The sequence below is a fragment of the Tyto alba genome, unplaced genomic scaffold (genome assembly GCF_018691265.1).
Source record: "Tyto alba isolate M040663 unplaced genomic scaffold, T.alba_DEE_v4.0 Super-Scaffold_2, whole genome shotgun sequence".
In the NCBI taxonomy this organism is placed as follows: domain Eukaryota; kingdom Metazoa; phylum Chordata; class Aves; order Strigiformes; family Tytonidae; genus Tyto; species Tyto alba.
The window spans coordinates 14,646,459-14,667,199 of NW_024881282.1; the positions used below are offsets into that span (position 1 = coordinate 14,646,459).

Below are 20,741 nucleotides of genomic sequence, written 5' to 3' on the forward strand. Positions count from 1 at the left end.
TGGAATTACCTGTATTTCAGTTTGTGCCCATTGCCTCTTGCCCTTTCACTGGGCACCCATGAAGAGAATCTGACTCATTCTTTACTCCTTCCCTTTGGGTATTTATAGATAGATCACTGATATGATCCCTTTTCTCCAGGCTGAGCAGTCCCAGCTCTCTCAGCCTCTCTTCATATGAGAGATGCTCCAAGTCCTTAATCACCTTGGTAGCCCTTTCTCTAATACATCACTGTCTCTCTCGTGCTGTGGAGCCCAGCACTGGACACAGCACTCTGGAAGTGTCTCATCAGGTCTGAACAGAGAGTGAAGATCACCTCCCTTGACCTGCTGGAAGTGCTTTGCCTGATGCAGCCTAGGAGGCTGTTTGCCTTCTTTGCTGCAAGAGCATATTGTTGGCTCACGGTCAACTTTTGCCCACCAGGACCTCCAGGTCCTCTTTTGCCAGGAGGCTTTCATCCTGTCAGCCCCAGCCTGTTCTGGTGCCTGGGGTTATTCCTATTCATTCTAAACAGTGCTGGCCTCAGTATTGACCCCTTGGACATACCACTACTGACTGGCAGCAGCTGGACTTCTGGTGTGACTTCTGCAGTTCAGCTCCTTTTCAGTTCACTTCACCTATTTATATAGACTGTACTTCACCAGTTTGTCTATGAGGATGTAGTAGGAGATGCTACTATAGTAGGATATAGTGTCAAAAGCCTGGCTAAAGTTGAGAAACAATGTTCTTCCATCATCCACTGAGCCATTGTAGAGGGCTATCAAGTTGATCCTGCATGATTTCCCCTTCTTTAAATCCATGCTGGCTTCTTCCAGTCACCTTTTTGTCCTTAATATGTTTGGAAGTGCTTTCCAGGATTATTCGTATCATCACCTTCCCAGGGATCAAGGTGATGCAGACTAGCCTGTAGTTCCCCACAGGACAAGAGGAAACAGCCTCAAGTTGCACCAGGAGAGGTTTAGATTGGATATTAGGAAAAATTTCTTCACCAAAAGGGTTGTCAAGTATTGGAACAGGCTGCCCAGGGAAGTGGTTGAGTCACAATTGCTGGACGATTTAAAAGACATCTAGATGTTCTACTTAGGGATGTGGTTTAGTGGTGGTCTTGGCAGTATTGCATTTACAGTTGGACTCAGTGATCTTAAGGGTCTTTTCCAACCTAAATGATTCTGTGATTCTAGATCCTTCTCCTCCTCTTCTTGAAAACAAGAGTGGCATTTGCTTTCTCCCATTCTTCAGAAATTCCCCAGATTGCGTCAGCATTTCCAACATTATACAGTGGCCTCACAATGATGGTGGCCAGAACTAGGAGTTAGTCACCTTTATTCTTTAGAAATCTTTTTATCTGCATGTAAGAGTTGACATAACTACATATTTGTTTTAACATGTAACATATAATCATGTCATATACTCAGATGTTTGTAAAGTTTTGAATTTAGGGAGTTTTCTGAAATACAGTGATTAAATAACATAAATGTGACAGAACACTATTAACTGTAGTCTTACTTTATATACAGAGAAATTCTTGTGTATGTTCCTAAATAATTTTAATCCCTGTCTTAAAACATGTTCTTTGGACTGTTCATACAATTAAATTTAAGATGTGAAGCCAAGGTATATCAGCATGCTGGCTGTGCTAATTTTGTTTTGTTTTGTTTTATAGAACGGCCTAGTCACAAGCTCACCAGAAATTTTCAAGCTAAAATCTTGCATCAGGAGAAAGACAGATTCAATTGACAAACGTTTCTGTTTTGATATTGAAGTATTTGAGAGGTTTGATTTTTTCATTTTCATTTAATTATTGAAAATAATTAAAAATAAAACCACTTTTAACTAATATATAATAATTACTCCTGTAATAGGAACACGTATTTCTCAATATGTTTGTATCCAGACAAACTAGGCATTCAAGACTTAATAATTATTTCCTCAAACCTGTTTTTCTAACAAAATTCGCTACATTGCTTATGTGTTGTCTTAACTACATTATGTTTGCATGCAGTTACAAGATAGATTTGTACAGAACCTGTAGCACAACTGACTACCCTCTTTTAGGAACAGATCATAAATATCTTTATAAATACTTACAAATAAGCATATTCTGTACCAATATTTTATTTCTTTCAGAAATGTATGATAACGTATCATTTTTGTTTTTTGAAAATTACTTCCACAATTTTTTTTTTTTCACTTAGTCCTGGATATGATAATTATATTAAATGGATGAGAACAGCTTTTCTGTATTTGATGTATATGTACACAGTAATTTGTAAAAGTATTTTTTGAAGCTTAGGAATAAAGAGAAAATAAAGAGAAATATTGAATTAATTTTTCTCTTAAAATGTGATAAATAGACTGAGTTTTGTAGTCATTCTGTTAAGAAATATTTTATGACTTACTGTTATTTTAAATTCCATTTAGAACTGCTGTATTTGCATGATAATTTTGAGGCTGCTTTGGTACTTTCAAATATAATACATTATCTTTCTAAAATAGACTTCCGAGTGAGTTCAGGTTTAAGAAGTAGAAATTTGATACGGACAGATGCTGAGACCAGCTGGTCTCTTGAAAGCTTCTAAGCTTGAATTGACAGATTGACTTTGAAATTTGTAGTTGTTTATTTCTAAGTAGCATTGCATTTATTGGACACATCTGTGGCAGTACCACCGTAACGTATTCACAAGCAAGTGTTGTCCCTCCTCTCTCCCTTACTCTGCTAGAACATCCACAGTTCAACAGAACTGTACAGAACAATTAGTTACATCTGTAATTCCTCAAGTTCTCATTAAAGAGATAGTTACAGGCACTTTTTACATATCTTTTATTCCTTTTGGTCATTTTGATTGATTAAAAATGTGCATGGCCTGTAAGCTAAAGGCATTCTGGAAACTTGGACAGAAGATTGAAAGGGGAGTGGAATACAAAGTTACTTGGTTATTATTGTAAGGATCTAACTTTCACAGGCTAATAGGAAGTTTACTTTTCCAATTGACTTGGTATTCAGCAGGGAAGTAGTGAATTTTTGTACACGTCAAAAGAGGAGATAAATAGACAATGAAACACCTAGAAATATTTGGTGGGAGTTCATAGACACGGGCAACATTAATCTCTTCTGAATGTCATGTTGATAAAATTTGGGTTTCCCCTAAGAAAGAGAAAATGCAGTGGCCATTACTAATGTCAGTGATGACTAAGAATGTGGGTGAGTTCCTATAAATATAAACACAGTACTGGAATACTGAGGATTCAAAAAGACTGTGATAATGATTACATTTGAACTAACTTTAAATCCAAGACTTTATTTTGTTTACTTGAAGTATAACATTGGACATCACCTGCAAAATACATAAAAACTTTAGAAATAGTTGACATGAGTAAAAGATAAGTTTCCTCAATAACATGAGGTTATGACTTTCCATCATGAAAGAAAGACCTCTTTTTAAAAATATGCAGTTACACCAGCCTTCAAAATTTTGTTGCAAGATTTTATGGGTAACTTCTGTCTCCAAACACCTTATCTCACAGAGCTAATTCTCTCCTTGCATTATTATATGCAACATTGTATGAAACATTATATTAAATACTATTTTATTAAAACATTGGAAAACCGTGCAGACAGATATGCACATCTCATTTCATGAAAGAGCCATGCTAACTGAAAGAAACCCTTGTGAACAACTAATGGAGAACACACAATATGAGCCATCTATATTAACATAATTAATTTAAAATTTACCTAGGTGTTTTTCTCACCTACATTCAGCTCAGGCTTCTTGTAAAACTGTTCTAGACGTTACACCATCTTATTTGTACTGGAGCTTTATAAAAAGGTAACTTCAAAAAGTGTGTTTCGCTTTGAATGTGATTTTCATTTCTGAGAAATTGCCAAGTATTTCAATAACTAAAGAGGAAGTTAGTTCCAAATGGATTTGAGTTGGTTTGGGCTTGCTTTTTTAAAAAAAAAAAAATAAACTAACATTCAGGGATTATAGTGTTAGATATTTGAGTGTTAAAACATGCTATACAATGACTGCAAACTTGGCCAACAGATTAAATCAGAAATCCAGAGCTGAAAGCAAGTATCTCTAAGCTTGAAGTAAAATGACACTCAGAAATTTCTGTTCTTTCTGTACATGCTGACCAAGGGACTGTAAGTATAAATGCAATTTTCCAACTGAAATATTAAACAGTAGTCACAATAGAAAGAATAATAAAAAAAGTCGGTTTCTATTTCTAAAATGTCTTTGAGAGAGAAGTTCCTAGTTAAGAGTCTGTGGGTAGGTAGCGAGATGGAATCTTAAAACAGAAATAAACTTAGACTTTAAGAAAATACAAAAACAATTATACATCTTAATCTGGATTAACTGTACTTTTTTACACTGATAATGGTAGATAGCAAACAAAATACTCAGTTTGGCATTTTTATGTGTAAGGGCAGGGCTTGCTCCTCCTTGAACGTGTACAAAGAGATGTTTTGATATTTTATGTTGTCCAGTTGCTTTATTGCATGCTTTTTAAATGCAAGGTGACAATGTAGGCCTTTTGGAAGTAGGAAAGGATGGTGTTTTTTTGATTATTTATGATTGAAGATGAATACCTTGTAAAAAACAGAGTTTCCTTTATTTGTGAACCTACCATAGAAAAATCAAAGTTTTGGTCAGTCTGCTGAAAGTTTTGAACAGAGATACACTACACTGCTGTCGGAGTAGGCCTTTTTAAAATGGACTGTCTCATGGGCATTCTATGTTGGCAAACCAGTGAATTAATTTCAGAGCATTTCTTAAAGAACTCATTTGGCTGGGCTCACAAATAGAAACTGATTCTTTGTATTTACGTGTCTGTTCATGTAATTATTCCAGGAACAAAGATTAAAATTGGTTCCCTCATCCCTTCACTGATTCCCTTGACTCTTTCTATGAAATTTCACAGCTTCATCAACAGAGAGGATATGCCACTTTTCTATCTTCTGTCATAACAGTTAGAGCACAGCTGGCAGAAAGAACTGTTTTTTTGAATCCTCTCAAGTAAAAAATTCCTGCTACTCAGCTTAGTTGGCTTTACATCTCCACACTTGAGATACTACCTTGAAGAGCTCTTTTTAGGCAACCATTTTAGGGCACGTTTGACCAACTTTAGATGTCTCTTGTGGGATATGATGACTTTTAGATTAAAAGTACCTACTTCTCTTGATTTGCTATGAAAGGAATGTAGATAACCAGCTCAGGCATAGACATATTTAATCAAATTGAACTGATGTATCTTGCCCTTAAGTTTTCCACCCTCAGCATCACTCCACTGAAAAATGGGTTGTATGCGATCCTGTTTGTAGGTATATAGCTCATCTTGCAATATGGAGGTGCCTAATACCTATTAGAGGATTGTAGCACTTCAGACTAGGCATGTCAAATTAGGTGTTGCAGTACAGAACTTTTGAAAAACAGACCTGTTCTTAAATCTAGCTCAAAGTTACTGTGTTATGTCAGAAGCTAACAACTTTCTTTAACTTGTCTCTGTCTTTTATGTATTCACTTCATGTTAACATGGATTTGGATTCTGACTTTGGATACTGTTTGAGAAAGAGAAATTAATAACTTCAGTGTATACATATGTTTTTGACAGACCTGGAATCATCACACTGCAAGCTTTTTCAGAATCCAACCGAAAACTTTGGCTCGAAGCTATGGATGGAAAGGAACCAGTAAGGATATTTTTTAATTTTCTTCTCTTTCTACAGTTTTATGGCACACATATTAAAGAAAGAAGCTAGTATTCATTTCAGATACTCTGTTACAATACAGTCAAATAGAGTTCTGTTCTTTGTGAGACACTATCTACACAGTACACAGTGAAGGTAGGTACAAAGTAGAAAAGCAGAACTATTAGTCAGTTTAAACTTTTATCCAGAGATTATTATGTTATGTTAGAATATTTAATGTTTAAATAATATGATAGCATGTTGTCTAATAAGATTCATGGTTCAGATAACATTTGTGAAATGGTGGTTTCTGCATTGGTAAAGACAAACCATATTTTGGGCAGCGTCATGGAGTAAACAATTAGCACCATCTTGAAAGGCACTGCAGAGAGTGTAAAAATGTGTTGAAAGCTACTAGGAGACAGGCTTGTCTGAGATTTCTTTCCACTATTAATCTGCTCTTAAAATAGTCACTGAATGAAGGTGATGCCAGACCTGTATTCAAGGGGAAAAAAATGGTTGATCAGTTTTATGAGATTGGTGCGTGGTTTTACAAGCTTCTTGCTTGACTGAAACTAAAGAAATTAGATCAGTAGTCGTATTGAAATTTAACCCATCTGGAGTCTGCAAATCTGAGTTCTAACACATTTTAGGTGCCTATCCTAGCACAGGGTTGTTAACCTGGGTAAATACTGCAGGGATAAACATCAAGAGAAGGTGAAAGGCAAGGTTAGCTTTCCTCTAGCAGCAAGCTAATACACAGCATGTTGCAACTGCCAACAAACCTGGTAATAAAAAATATAAAGCACAAACATTGACCCGTTGTAATTTTTTTTTTTTACAGATCTACACACTGCCAGCCATTATTAGCAAGAAGGAAGAGAGTAAGCTCTTTATTTATGTAGTTACCACATATTGCTAGATTTCTATAATATCCTTGTTTCTAAATATGTCTGTGTGTGAGATTAATTATTTCACGTTTTCTTTCTGTTGCTATGAAATAACTGTTTGTTGCACTGAATGATGGCGTTACAGAAAAGCACATCCTAAGCTGTGTAAACTGTGAGAAAGCCTTCAACTTTTGTATTACTATCAAACATATATTGGAATAAAATTTGATTGGCTCCAAAGCTACAATATATTTAATAAACTTGTAGAAAGTTTCTATCAGAAGTCTGTATACCTAAATGTAAATACATGCTAGTGTGCTGAAATAATATCCCTATATAGAATCACAGAATCATTTAAGTTGGAAAAGGCCTTTAAGATCATCAAGTCCAACCATGAACCTAACACTGCCAAGTCCACCACTAAACCATGTCCCAAAGCACCACATCTACATGTCTTTTAAAAATCTCCAGGGATGGTGACTCAACCACTTCCCTGGGCAGCCTGTTCCAATGCTTGACAACCTTTTTGGTGAAAAAAAATTCTTCCTGATACTCAATCTGAACCTCCCCTGGTGCAATGGGAGGCTGTTTCCTGTCATCCTGTCACTTGTTACCTGGGAAAAGAGACCAACAGCCACCTCGCTACAACCTCCTTTCAGGTAGTTGTAGAGAGCAATAAGGTCTCCCCTCAGCCTTCTCTTCTCAAGGCTAAACAGCCCCAGTTCCCTCAGCTGCTCCTCACAGGACTTGTGCCCTGGACCCTTCACCAGCTTCGTTACCCTTCTCTGGACACGTTCCAGCACCTCAATGTCTTTCTTGTAGTGAGGGGCCCAAAACTGAACATGGGATTCGAGGTGCAGCCTCACCAGTGCTGAGTACAGGGTGACAATCCCTTCCCTAGTCCTGGTGGCCACGCTATTTCTGATACAAGCCAGGATGCTATTGGCCTTGGCCACCTGGGCACACTGCTGGCTCATATTCTGCTGGCTGTCGACCAACACCCCCAGGTCCTTTTCTGCCAGGCAGATTTCCAGGCACTCTTCCCCAAGCCTGTAGTGTTACATGGGGTTGTTGTGACCCAAGTGCAGGACCCGGCACTGAGCCTTGCTGAACCTTACACAGTTGGCCTCGGCCCATCACATCTTTTCGTCTTTAGATGCGTATGCACCTACTACACATGTACTGAGCAATAAAAGTAGTGTATTTAAAGATACTATGAGATTTATGTGCATAATTGTATTAACATATTAACACATACATGTTATTATATTTATTACATATTATATTTTTGCATGTTATTATATTATATATTATATTATTATATTAACACATACATGTTATTAACATATTAACAAAAAATAATTTAAATATATGTGTGGGTGTATGTATCTCAGAGAGAGAGATGTGTTAGATATAGACATACATCTTCATAGGAGGTATATTTGAGATTCTGAAAATCTAAAATTTAAGCCACAACCTCTGTTTTTTATAGATGGTATTTATTTTAATGGTGACAAATATGATGCTTTAAGATATTCTTTATTTAGCTAGTTAGAGCAGTAAGCATTAAAGACGCAAAAATTGATGCAAAATAGTTTCTCTTGAAATAAGATCACTAATTATTGTAATTAACAAATTTTATTTTCTCATGTTACCATTTTATGAGTGGTTCTGTGCATGTGCAAGGAACAAAGAATGTTGTTTTATAACCAATGAATATATTCTGTTCATAATGTAGGCCCTGAACCCCTAAAAGCTTTTTCTTCAGCAGAGGGAAGGGAGTACAGTAGTCTTTTAAAGCAACAAGCTTTCAGCTCTATGTGTAGAGGGGCTGCTGATTTCCGAGAAAGACAGTAGAATATTCTGCTCTTAATGATAAACTAATGATTAGAAAGTTGGATTTTGAGTGCTAAGCATATATCTACAAAAATACTGTTACAGAATAACTATCACAATCTCATTGATAAATGTGTATCAGTCCTTCTTGACTAAGATGAATGTAGCTAAACACGGAGATTTTGTGTATTAAGTTAGAAAATAATTACTTTTTTTTTCTTCTGTTTATAGTGTTCTTAAATGAAGCAGGTTTCAACTTTGTGAGGAAATGTATTCATGCTGTAGAAACAAGAGGTGTGTATTAAATCACAAATTATGTACTATATTATTATTTTTTCTCAAATATTACTTTGGTTAAGTCTACATGTTTTATAGCTGTGCTTTGCAGTGTGCTCATCATTTGCTTTGTACTTTTCACATTTCATCTCTGTGCTTTACACTTAAAACTGTTGCCACATATTCCAACAGTAGTTCCTAACATAACATTTCAGTGAGTTTTTTTAAACATTTTCTGTTGTTTAGACAGCTTAATAGACAGTTGCACACATCTTTAGTCTTTAATTTGTGTGTACGGAATTGTGCTTTCTCGTAAAACGATAAGGAGCCTCAGCTCCCAACTTTGGTTTTTGCCTTGAAACCTGAATACCAAAAAGCAGCATGAATACTCTCTGTCGGAACATCTTTTTGCAAAGTGTAACTCCTATCATTTTCACTCATTTTGCACATGATTTATTAATTTTTTTAAATGTTTAGAAACTCATTTTTGGTATTGGGAATGTACAAAAATAAAATAATAATGACTCTACTGGTGAGGTGGTATCTTGCAATTCACAGCAAGTTTTTAATTAGCCCCTTCCAAATTAAGAGGTATGGCTTTATCATCTCACATAAAAAGAGGTAACTTTTTCCTGTCCATGCACTGAACTGTCACTGTGCAACTCTCTTGTAACTCAAAAGCTGTGTGGTCTCTCTGCAGCATTGAGCTCAGCATGAATTCAGTTTCTCAGGTAACAATGTTATGTAGCTTTTGAATCACTGCTGACTCAGAACTTGCATTTTTTTCTGGGGAAAAAAAAAGGGGGGTTCAAAACAAAACACCTAGGTTATCTAAGTGAGATCAGACTTTGGAATGTTGTTTTCAAAGGAAAAGTGAACAATTTTTAAATGGTAAGACCTGAAGTGGGGAGAAGGGAAGAGTTTTAAATCTACTGATTTTAAAAGGCAGTTAAAAACAATAAAATTATCATCACTGGAATACTGGAATACAATATTGTGAATGTCACTCTTTAAACATTATTTGCTATTAGTATCTGTGCTATTAAAAATAACCCCCACAACTGAAACTTACGGGTAAATTGGGACTTGACTGTCTCTCTTTTGCATGGGGATCCACGTTTAACACAAATTCTCAGCTGCAGTGTTGCAACAGTATACAGTATATGTTTTTATTTTGGGTACAATCTTTTTCTCATATAAATATGAGTCAAATCTTAATTGAAAGGGCTGATGTTCTAAACAAATGCAGATGCATAGTAATGATACTGAAGTCTAGATAAGATAAATTTGTTGACATGTAATGTGTTTTAAGACTGATTTTGTGTCTTATTTTTCACTTTTCCCAGCCATCTCGTTGTTTCCTAATACGTGTCATTTCTGTGTGAAAGCATTCGGTTAATGTAAAATTATGGTTAGTGTATAGTATGTTGTAGATTCAGTGGAATGCATTTGTTAACATCCCAGAAGATAATTCAGTAGGGTAAAACAGTACTCAAGAATGTAATTGTACACTTTTCTGTAAATACGTTTAGATGTTTTGAAAACATACACCAAGGATGCATCAGCATATATTGAACTAACCATATTTTCATTATATTCATTGTACTTGTTTTCCCAATGTAGGTATTACAATCCTGGGGCTGTACAGAATAGGTGGTGTAAACTCAAAGGTGCAAAAGCTGATGAATACCATATTTTGTAGGTATCTGAAGTGAACTTTTGTTACTGTACAGTGTATGTGCTATGCTCCCTTTTGCCTTAACTGCTGTGCCCAGAAGAGTATGTCATAATATTTACAATTTTGTATGTGCACTTACTGCCACTAAATAGAGTTTGCAGCCTTAAAACGAGTGATCCAACTAGTTTCTTGTGTGCATTAGTATCCAATTGCTGCATGTAATCATCTATATGCATGAACAAATTACTGATAAAATGCATTTCTTCTTTTTGTTTTGAAGTTCTATTTATTGGTATCTATTTGGTGTATTCCAGAAGTGTTCCAAAGCTTAGTTCTGTAACACAGCATAACTCAATTTAATAGACAGTTATTCTAGTCTTTCACTTTTCTTGCTAATCTGGTGTGCTGATGCCTATGTTTGAATGTCTAAGACAAATGTATTAGTAATTCTCTGTTGCCTTGGGCTTATTTTACACTTTGATACAGTGCATATACTTAATGTTTACAGGTACTAAATATGAGTGCTAAATTATTTTTTATTAATACTTCAACAGAGATTAAAAGATTCAAATTGTTCAGATTGGTAGTTAAACTGACTCATGAGTAATCACATAAGGTACCTGACTAATCTATTAGCCTTGTTTTGCTGCTTTTCTAGTTAGTGTGTTAGCCAAACTGTAACACAATCATAATTCAACTTTCTACCAGCTCCTAAATCTCCTCCTGATATGGATATTGATATGGAACTTTGGGACAATAAAACAATAACAAGTGGACTAAAAAACTACCTCAGGTAAGTATGATGTTACACAATCTCAGTATTCCTTTTCTGGCCCATTAATTTTTTGCTTATTCATATCATATTACATTTCTTGTATTCATTAGCATAGTAATAATTGAGTATATTATTATCTTGCCTAATATCCTTGTGATTATGTGTAATAATAAATATAAAATTTGTCACATACTTTCTGCCTTATTAAGATAGTCATGCCTTATATAGCCTTAACTTTGGCAGAATTTAATTAATTGTATGTTTTTATTTAGCATATTTTATGTTAATCACAAACCATGTTGTGCTCAGTCTTTCTTTTCCAAATCCCTTAAGTTGTGTGCCATGAGGTTTCACGGCATCATTTCTGGAGCAGAATAAGAATGTCTGCCAAAGCATAGGTTTTTATCCTATGCTGTTGGTGTCTCACAAATAGTATCTCTCCCACAGTACCATTTTCTCCTAAAATTTTTGCTAATAAGAGACAGGATTGTCAAGAATTATGGTATTTCTGAGAGAACTCTTTTTTGGGTCTCAATATATAACATTCAAAAGAAACGTAATAAAAAGCATCAAATTCAGATGGTGGGTGTTCAGTGCCTTCTAAAACTCTAGATTTCCTAAACTGGTCACCTTACAAAAGGCAGCATTAGAAATCCCTATTCACTCTGGAAAATATGCCTAGGATTTATAGTGTAATGCCCACATACACTTTATTGAAGAGACTGACTTTGGTCGAAGAAATTTATAATAAATCTTCAGAAGCACAAATCATTGTAGGTACCGTGTTTGTAAATTTAAAGCATGAGCTAGCAGTAGCTGTATGTTTGTGTCTATAAGGCACTTCACAGTCTGCCTTCAAAGGATGACTCTTCTAGAATCTCTCCAGATCAGAATTTCAGTTCAAAATTTCATCATGTTTTGGCCTTTCTTGAGCAAAAGATTGCTTCTGCAGCCCACTGTACCACATTCTGCAGCTGTATTTATTCCTCTTCTACACTATAGAAGCCAGAAAACAATGAGTCTCTGTGGTGAAGTCAGTGCTGGTAATATTTCCCTTATTAAATTACATGGTGACACCAGATTCAACTCAAAAAGATATTCAGACTATGTATGTGACTGAGTTGTATACTACTTGTAATCAGTCATCACTGAATTGGGTGTACTGGGACATACCAATGTGCAAATGTTTAGGGCTGTCATAATCACACCCATAAAACCTAAAAAGACTTTGAGTAATGCTTTTTTTTAAATTTCCTTTTAATATTTTTTTACAACCAGGTGTCTTTCAGAACCACTGATGACTTTCAAGCTGCACAAAGATTTCATTGTTGCTGTTAGTAAGTAAAGTAATAAATATACTTTTATGAAAATAATACTGTTTCTAACCCTCAGTGTCATCAGTTACTATCCTTACTTTTCTCCTTGGTCTATTATTCAGTGATCCAGCCATGGATCCGAGTTCTTCCATGTCACTCTATGTGACAGCACAGTGCCACATGAAAACTCTCAAAACAGAGACGTCACACTAGATGAAGCTGTTCAGTGGGTTGTTCTGATCTTTTTGGAGGTTCTCTGTGACTGCCTTGTGCATGAAATTTTGAATCTTGATTTATATGTTTGTTTGTTTTACACAGGCTGATAATTTGTTTATAGCATTCATCTCTCTCATCCAGGGACCTTTATTTTCCCAGCTTGCCCTGAGAAATTGGAGGGGCGATAATTGTCATATTTTCACAAATGAAGTAATTAGATACAGAGATAATAAGAATGTTTGCTAGCAACTCCAGTTTAGAATTTGAAGTTATTTCCCCATTTCCTCTTGCCTTGATAAGAACTAAAGACACTGGAGATTTTTAGATATTTTAAATATTGAGGAGTAAAATCTTGGATTTCACTCAAGTGGCACATTAGGTCAACGTTGCCACTAAATTTGTTGTTTCCAGAGTCAGTGGTAATTGCTTTTGGTGAGTTACTTGAAACATAGATTTCAGAATGTTGTAATCAATATAATCAAATTGTCCTCCTCATTTTAAAGTCTAATTGTGTTTGGCTCTTTGTAATGCATGTGTGTATTAGCATACAGGCATTGGTGCCATTTGTAGTCGCATCTTAGCACATGTTCTAATTTATCAACAATATTTGTTTTCTGTTCAATAGAGTCAGATGATCAGAACTACAGAGTTGAGGCAGTGCATGCACTTGTGCATAAGTTACCAGAGAAGAACAGAGAGATGCTGGACATCCTTATCAAGCACTTGGTCAAGTAATTATTTTTGATTTTTCCTTTGGTATATACTATAAGATGTGATTATTTCTGCATAGATCTGTCAGTGTTGCTTAGTTCATTCTCTGTGTTGAAACAACGCCACTTGAAATCACATTTAATTTCTAAAATGCTGTTCTCAACATAGCTGAAGAATGCTCATTGTAGAAACAATAAAAAATAATACCCTAAAGAGTCACCAGGATGAGCAACTCTGTTTATAAAATAAAACCACTCAATGTTTTTATTCGCATTACTACTTACTACAGGAATTGTCACTAATTAAATTTAATAAACGTCTAAGGTTGATAGAAAATGATATTTTGAATCTGACTTGAGGTCCCACACTGTTTCAGAAATGGAGAGTAGACTAATGTGATAATACTCATCCTTCATGTTAGATCTTATTTTTCTAACAATTGTGAAGTGTGGTATCATTTAAAAACTCTAATTTGAAGTATTATTATTTACATTTTTTATATCTATATAAATTTCCAAACCCACTTTTGAATCTCTGTCGTTTCGTCAGCATCTCTGTTTATTAATTAAATATCAGATGGAAAAGATCTTACATTTCTTTGAACTGATGACCTTTTGTCTTCACTGAATTACATTTTGCATGTGTTGTGAGACAAAAAAGACAAGTTTTTATTCTCTTACATCTTCCTATATCACTAGGCATGAATACATACCATTATTACATTGTAATTTATCTTGTCTATGTATCAAACATTATTCATGTAAGTTTTAGTAAATCTTTGGTCATTTTTTACTGATATTTGCTGAATAGTTTTTAATATGTATTACTCTTTCTGATTTAGGATGCTATATACTTTTTAGTACATTTCTCAACGATCGGGGAATGTGAATACTGAAACAGCAGTTGTTCAGATAAGGCCCACATGACTGAGATATGTAGAAGACATAAAAGAGGAGTCCATATTGTTTTCATTCCGTTCATTACGTTCCTGCTATTTTGCTTTTTTTGATCACAGCTTGAGCCACAAGCTGCAGTAAGCTGTCTACAGTGGAGCCTAATACAGTTTTGCTTTCTCTTTTAGATGTGAGAACTTTTAAAATTTCTTGGATAGGAAATTATTTAGCCCTAATAAGTTATTTTTAGCCCTTTATGTCATAGCCCCTGGAGAATTAACATGATAGCAAGCTCCTGTGAATGCTTCCACTGCAAAAACTGATTAGACAGAGCTTACATTTCGTTGTACATGGGGTAACACAGAGAACCAGATGAAAGCAAGCTTCATAAGTTTTCTTACTCTCAGGGTTGCTTGATTAGCTAAAAAAATATAATACCTACTGCTTTCTAGCCTTCTAAAAAGTTAAAACATTTAATGACGGATTAATGATTTTGTAAATGCTGCTAGTCTGGAAGCCCAAAACCTAAAAAATATGTATGCATAGGAACTGACTGACTTGTAGGCAGAATTAAGTATAGTCAACTATTTCTTTCTTGACCTCTTTTCCTGGCTTCTTTATTCTCAATGTGACCTCAGGTGCATTTACAAAGAAAAGCATGCCTGTAGTATTCCCTTCTTTAATTCTTCTCTTTAACTCTTGCCTATTTAATCTTCAGTGTGATTCTCATTTCCAGTAAATGTAATCTTATGGTTTTATACTGAAAACCTTCAGTTCTTTTCTTTCTAGAGTTTAATTAATTCACCCCTTCTTATTTCTCATATAATTTGCCAGCTGTTGTTTATGCTATCATTTCTAATGAGACTTAAAATGAGAATTAAAAATTAATCTCTTGAGGGTTTTAGTTATCTTCCTGCCTCATCTTTTTCCCACCACTGTGTGGAGATTTTTAAAGGAACAAATGGCAAATAAAGTGCCTGATTTTATGAAAATGGGAAAATATGAAAAAAAAAAAACAACATCTTGCTTCTTCATTCTTTTGTTTAAAATCCAATTTCAAAACGTACATCCTTTATCTATATTTCTTTTAGCTGTTCAGTTCCTTTATGTATGCTTTTGTGTCTGGGTGAAAATACTATACCTTTAACTATGGGTTATAAAATAAGGATAATATTTTTTTCTTGATTTAGGTCTTAAGGTCATTACATGTCTGCCTACCTTGACTTTTGTGTCACTGTGCAAAATTAAATACGATCTAGATGTTACAGGATATAGATCATAGTAAAAACGAATAAGCAAACCCAGCAAATCCTGAAAAGTACCCTGCAAAGAGGTGATACTCCATGAGTATGTACTAAGTCAGCAGCTAGGCCAACACGGGAAGTTTGGTGTTATTTTCACACAGGTAATTCATTTTTTGTTTTTAAACCTTCCTAGTTGTCCTGGTTTGAGGCCAGAGTGAAACTGAGCACCACTCACTCCTTCCCCCTCAGGGATGGGGAGGAGAAAATAAAAGCAAAAGCTCAGGTATCCAGACAAGGACAGGGAGGGATGACTCACCCATTATGGTCACAGGCAAAAGACAGACTCGGCCGGGGAAGAAAAATAACATCAAGTTAATTTAAACAATACCACCACTTAATTTTCCAACCAGAGTCAGACAGTGAGAAATACAACCACATCTTAAAAATACCTTCCCTCCCACCCCTCCCTTCTTCCAGGGCTCAGCTTTCCTCCCGATTTCTCTCCCTCCTCCCCTCCAGTAGTGTGGGTGACAGGGAATGGGGGGTTGCAGTCAGTTCATCACTGATTGTTTCTGCCACTCCATCCTCCTCCACAGGAGGACTCCTTATGCTCTTCCCCTGCTCCAGCATGGGGTCCTTCTCATGGGAGACAATCCTTCACAAGCTTCTCCAATGTGAGCCCTTCCCACCGGCTGCAGCTCATCACAAACTGCTCCAGCGTGGGTCCCTCCCACGGGCTGCAGTCCTCCCAGTGACAGACTGCTCAGGCAGAGGCTACCCTCAGAGTCCCACCCTTCTTTGGGCACAGCCACCTGCTCCGATGCAGGGTTCTCCATAGGCTGCAGGTGGGCATCTGCTGCACCGTGGCCTCCATGGGCTGCAGGGGACAGCCTGCCCTCTCACCACCAGCTACAGGGGACTCTGCTCCGGTGCACCTCCCCTCCCCTCCTCCTTTCTTCCTCTGACCTCAGTGTTTGCACAGGTATCTCCCTCACAACTCCCCACTCCTCTCAGGTTCCCCTTCTTAAATATGTTATCACAGAGGTGCAGCCATCATCGCTAATTGGCTCGACCTTGGCCAGAGACAGGTCCGAATTGGAGCTGGAGGAGCTTCGAGAAGCTTCTCACAGGGGCCACTGCTGTATCCCCCTCCCCTGCTACCAAAACCCTTCCCCACACACACACAAACCCAACACACTGGTCAAATCACCTTCTAAAGAATAAATCGTTCTTTGGTATGAGTTAATAACACATTACTTTTCTAAGGTAGATAGTTGGGATGCTGCAATCTGGCAGTATCAAAATTTACTGGTGATATATCAAAGAAAGACATTTTGAGAAGAAATCAACTGCACCTTAATGAATGCCTTACAGCTACCTGAAATGCATGATTATCTTGGACTGTATCTATTCAGTAGCCTAGCAGCAGTAGGCCTAGGTCAGGGGAAATTGGCTTTCAAAATGATCCATTTATAGGCCTGGGGTTTTTCTCTTTTGCAAGAAATTGAGCCTTTGAAATGCTTCGTAGAAAGTCCTTCCTCCTTACAATGTTATTAAATTCACCATTCCTTTTATTAACCAAGATACCAAATTTGTAACCAAGGAGACCTGAATACAGGACAAACACTGCTTTCCCTCTTATGCTAGAAGACTATGTTTGTGTAAGAGACCTTAACAGTTACTCTGCAGCACAAAGCAGAATAACATTGCAAAGGGTTATTTTTTTTTTTTTAGGTTTTTCTAACAAACCTAGAGCTGCATAATTCAAAATTCCATTTTCATTAAAATACTAGTGTGTACCCTTTAAACCCCAAACATCCTTAAGTCACCTAAGCCAAACATAAGATCTGTTACAGAGAAAATTAGATTAAGATAATTGGCTAAAAATGTGCTTTAACAAGGTACTCATTTTCATTATATGGCTTCCAAATTACAATCTCTGCCAGTGTGTCTGTCTGAAGTAAATTTCTGGAAAGTTTTTTTGGCGTAACATAGTGAAGCAACATAGGAAACATATAAGACAAAAGTCATTAATTTTCCTGGAGTTTATAATCATGTTGTCTCCAATATAAACCCCTGTCCCATATTTCTCCTGCTTCTCAATGTAATTGGGGTGCTAAAATGTTCATGTTCCAAATATGAGGGGAATATTACTTCATTATAGAAGTAATTGTGCAGTCTATCTCACCTCTCTATCAGGACAATTCTACTCTTCTACTCATTCTGTGTATCATTAGTGCCTACTCAACAGTGAGACTGAGAGAAAGGGTATTGTGTTTGTCCAGACATGGGTTTGATCCTGATCCAAACAAAATCCCCCAGCAGCCTTGGGAAGATCTCACAGACTTTTTGTCACTGCTTTTCTAATCTTTGTAAGGGGATAGTATTTGTGTTACTTGCTATGAAACTCTGATATCAGATAAATCATCTTGCTAATGTTTGTATAACATGTTGAGAACAAATTAAGCTATCTGAGAATATTATTGGAAGGAAAATGTAGCAGGTGTCTCCATAAACCTGATTAATGAAGGCTATCAGAGAAAACTGGAAGATAAAACTTGCTCCTATCTGCCAGTCTTCCAGTATTTTATAGATTTTACTGTTTCTTAATTTTAAAAGGGACAAGAGTTACTTTTAATTATGTAGGAAATGGCTAAAAAGGCTCAACTTGACAATGGTAGCAGATAGCAGTGAGAAGTAAGAGGTAAATATGAACAAATGACACAATAACTGGTTCTATTCAGTAGCAGATTCAGTAAAATTAAGCATTAAGGCAATTATAGAATCTTTATTTGGCATGGTATTTCTCAGACATGAGGCAATAGGGCAGCTGTGACTGGGAAATCACTGGCAGTTATTTTGAAGGATTTATGATGATACGGTTTTTATTTGGCAAATCTTATTCATAAGGAGAGAAAATGTGCATTGAGGATTACTGATTGATGGTTTTCATTTTACTATCTGATAAATTAATGGAAAAACTAAGTTTCTGAATCCTACATTAAGAAAAATGACAGAAAAGGTACAGTAAATGATAACAGAATACACAGAAGTAAAACGTTAATGTATTTTAGTGACAGAAGATGTCATTATGATCATCTAGTGTTATCTATACCACAGAAACAGTGATTTCACTGATGCCATTGATCACATGTTTTCAACATATTAATAAAGAGATCCTATTGCAATTTAAGTGTTTTCAGTAACTAAGTTTCTTTCCTTTACATGAAAGCTTAGGTATACGGTTGACCTCTGTTATCACATAGTATTTTCAGTCAATCCAACATTAAGTATTTAAGTTCCTGTATAATCATTGGAGAGAGATAGGTGCCTACCCTAAGACTCCTAAGCCTTAGATGATCTGGATCCCTCTGTGGAGACTTTCAAAGATATTTGCTTTTCTCTATCAATTATGTCAAGAACTTAAATACTTACTCTAGGAAGATGTGCTCATTATCCATGAAGTTAATGAAGGATGGGAGCCTTAATGGAAATACAGTAGTTGTACTATACTATATTTTGACTCCAGTAGAAGTGAAAGTTTTAAAAGCATTTTTAAAAGGGAACCATGAACTTGAGATTTCATTAAAAAAGTAGTCTTAACGGGGTTTTGCCTGTTGGAATTGTAGTTTAGCACAACAATTTAATTGCATATTGTTTGTGTTCATTTAAAGGGTATCATTACACAGTCAGCAAAATCTAATGACTGTATCCAACCTTGGTGTTATCTTTGGACCAACTCTGATGAGAGCCCAAGAAGAAACCGTGGCTGCTATGATGAACATTAAGTTTCAGAATATCGTCGTTGAAATTCTGATAGAGCATTATGAAAAGGTAGAGAAGACATTATCTGACTGTTTTGTGATGAAGTGGAATCGAGATCTCATTTTCATTACCATCATTAAGCTCTTAAGAATAAGAAATCCAGCATTTGTAAGAAGATCATTGACAGAAATAATATCTTCTTCCCACCCCATGCTATAGAGCTGTATTCCTAGCAAGTCTTTTGTGACTGTGCAAAGTACAAATCCAAGGCATAATCTCCCATGCTTTGAAGGAGTTGCTCTGAATCTTCAGTTGATTTCTGAAGATTGCTGTGTCCTTCTTATATTTAGAAACAAAATGAGAAGGTCATAACTTTTCTCCCAGCTCCTCCAACTCTCTCATGCTAGCAGTGTATGAAGGTTCACTCTGGGAGAATACATATATTCTCCTCTGAGTGCATCAGGTCAGAGATTGCTGTCCTTTGATGATATGCCAGCTGCATAGAGACCTAGTCCCTCCTAATGTCATGAAACCCCAACCATCCTTCAGTTTTTATTTTCATGAGCAGCATCAATGTGGATCCCCAGCAGAATCCCCCATTTCTGTGATATGTGTCATTTTTCATTTTTGTAGATACTAGATGAAAAGCAAAAAAGCAAAATGAAGAAATAATGTGGTTTAGATATGGTTTTATTCCTAGTTACAGGTTTTAAGACCATCATGTCTTTGTGATTTAAAAGTTCTTGAATACTCTGGAACAAACTTTTCTAGGTACTTCCTTGGCCTTGAAGAAAGGCATGTCTGTGACTGCCTGGTTTATTTTGTTTTCCCCAAAGAGACAAGTGACAGCAAAGGTCTCTCAAACTCTTTCCTGGAACACTGAATAAGAACTGTTTCAGGGCCTGAGAAGGAAAATCCATGAAAACTTGAACACTTGCTTTCAGTCACTACCATTTCAGGTATCAGCTTCACTGAAAAACCTCCTCAGATTTTATATCATTTTAAATTATTTGATTTCAGAACTCAGCAGAACAGTCAAGACCTCCTTTACTTAGTCATCAAAAGAAATTTTATTTAGGGGATCTTTTAGTGATATATATCACCTTCTTTGATGACTTACAAAACAAAGTGAAAAAAATTTGGGTTTCTTCCATTTCATGTTACTCAGCTAAGAGGCAGTTCCTGATCAATACCAGGATCCCCTGCACTGGTTGATCAGTAAGTACTAACAGTACTGCTTGGTATTACAAGTTGTATTTCATAGGGACTCCCCAGAATTGGTATGATACTGATAGCCTCCTTGGCTGTAACACCATATATGTTACATATTTCCAACAATGAATTTCCCCTCCAGAAAATTACAAGCTCATTCAATACAGAGACCATGGCTGCACAACCAGAATCACCCTTGCTTTATTTCTCTGTTTACAGACATGTTTCTATATTGA

General features: G+C 36.1%; 1 protein-coding gene across 2 annotated transcripts in view; it reads left to right on the forward strand.

The window, feature by feature from the left end:
• The window catches only part of ARHGAP42 (Rho GTPase activating protein 42), a 173,008-nt gene that overhangs the window by 134,882 nt on the left and 17,385 nt on the right, over positions 1–20,741 (forward strand). For both annotated transcript variants that reach the window (XM_042793007.1, XM_042793008.1), the window contains 9 exons: positions 1,662–1,771; positions 5,618–5,696; positions 6,538–6,577; positions 8,651–8,713; positions 10,319–10,393; positions 11,082–11,166; positions 12,427–12,485; positions 13,306–13,411; positions 19,203–19,362. In XM_042793007.1, coding sequence (XP_042648941.1) covers positions 1,662–1,771; positions 5,618–5,696; positions 6,538–6,577; positions 8,651–8,713; positions 10,319–10,393; positions 11,082–11,166; positions 12,427–12,485; positions 13,306–13,411; positions 19,203–19,362 — 777 coding nt within the window. The remainder of the gene's footprint in view (positions 1–1,661; positions 1,772–5,617; positions 5,697–6,537; positions 6,578–8,650; positions 8,714–10,318; positions 10,394–11,081; positions 11,167–12,426; positions 12,486–13,305; positions 13,412–19,202; positions 19,363–20,741) is intronic.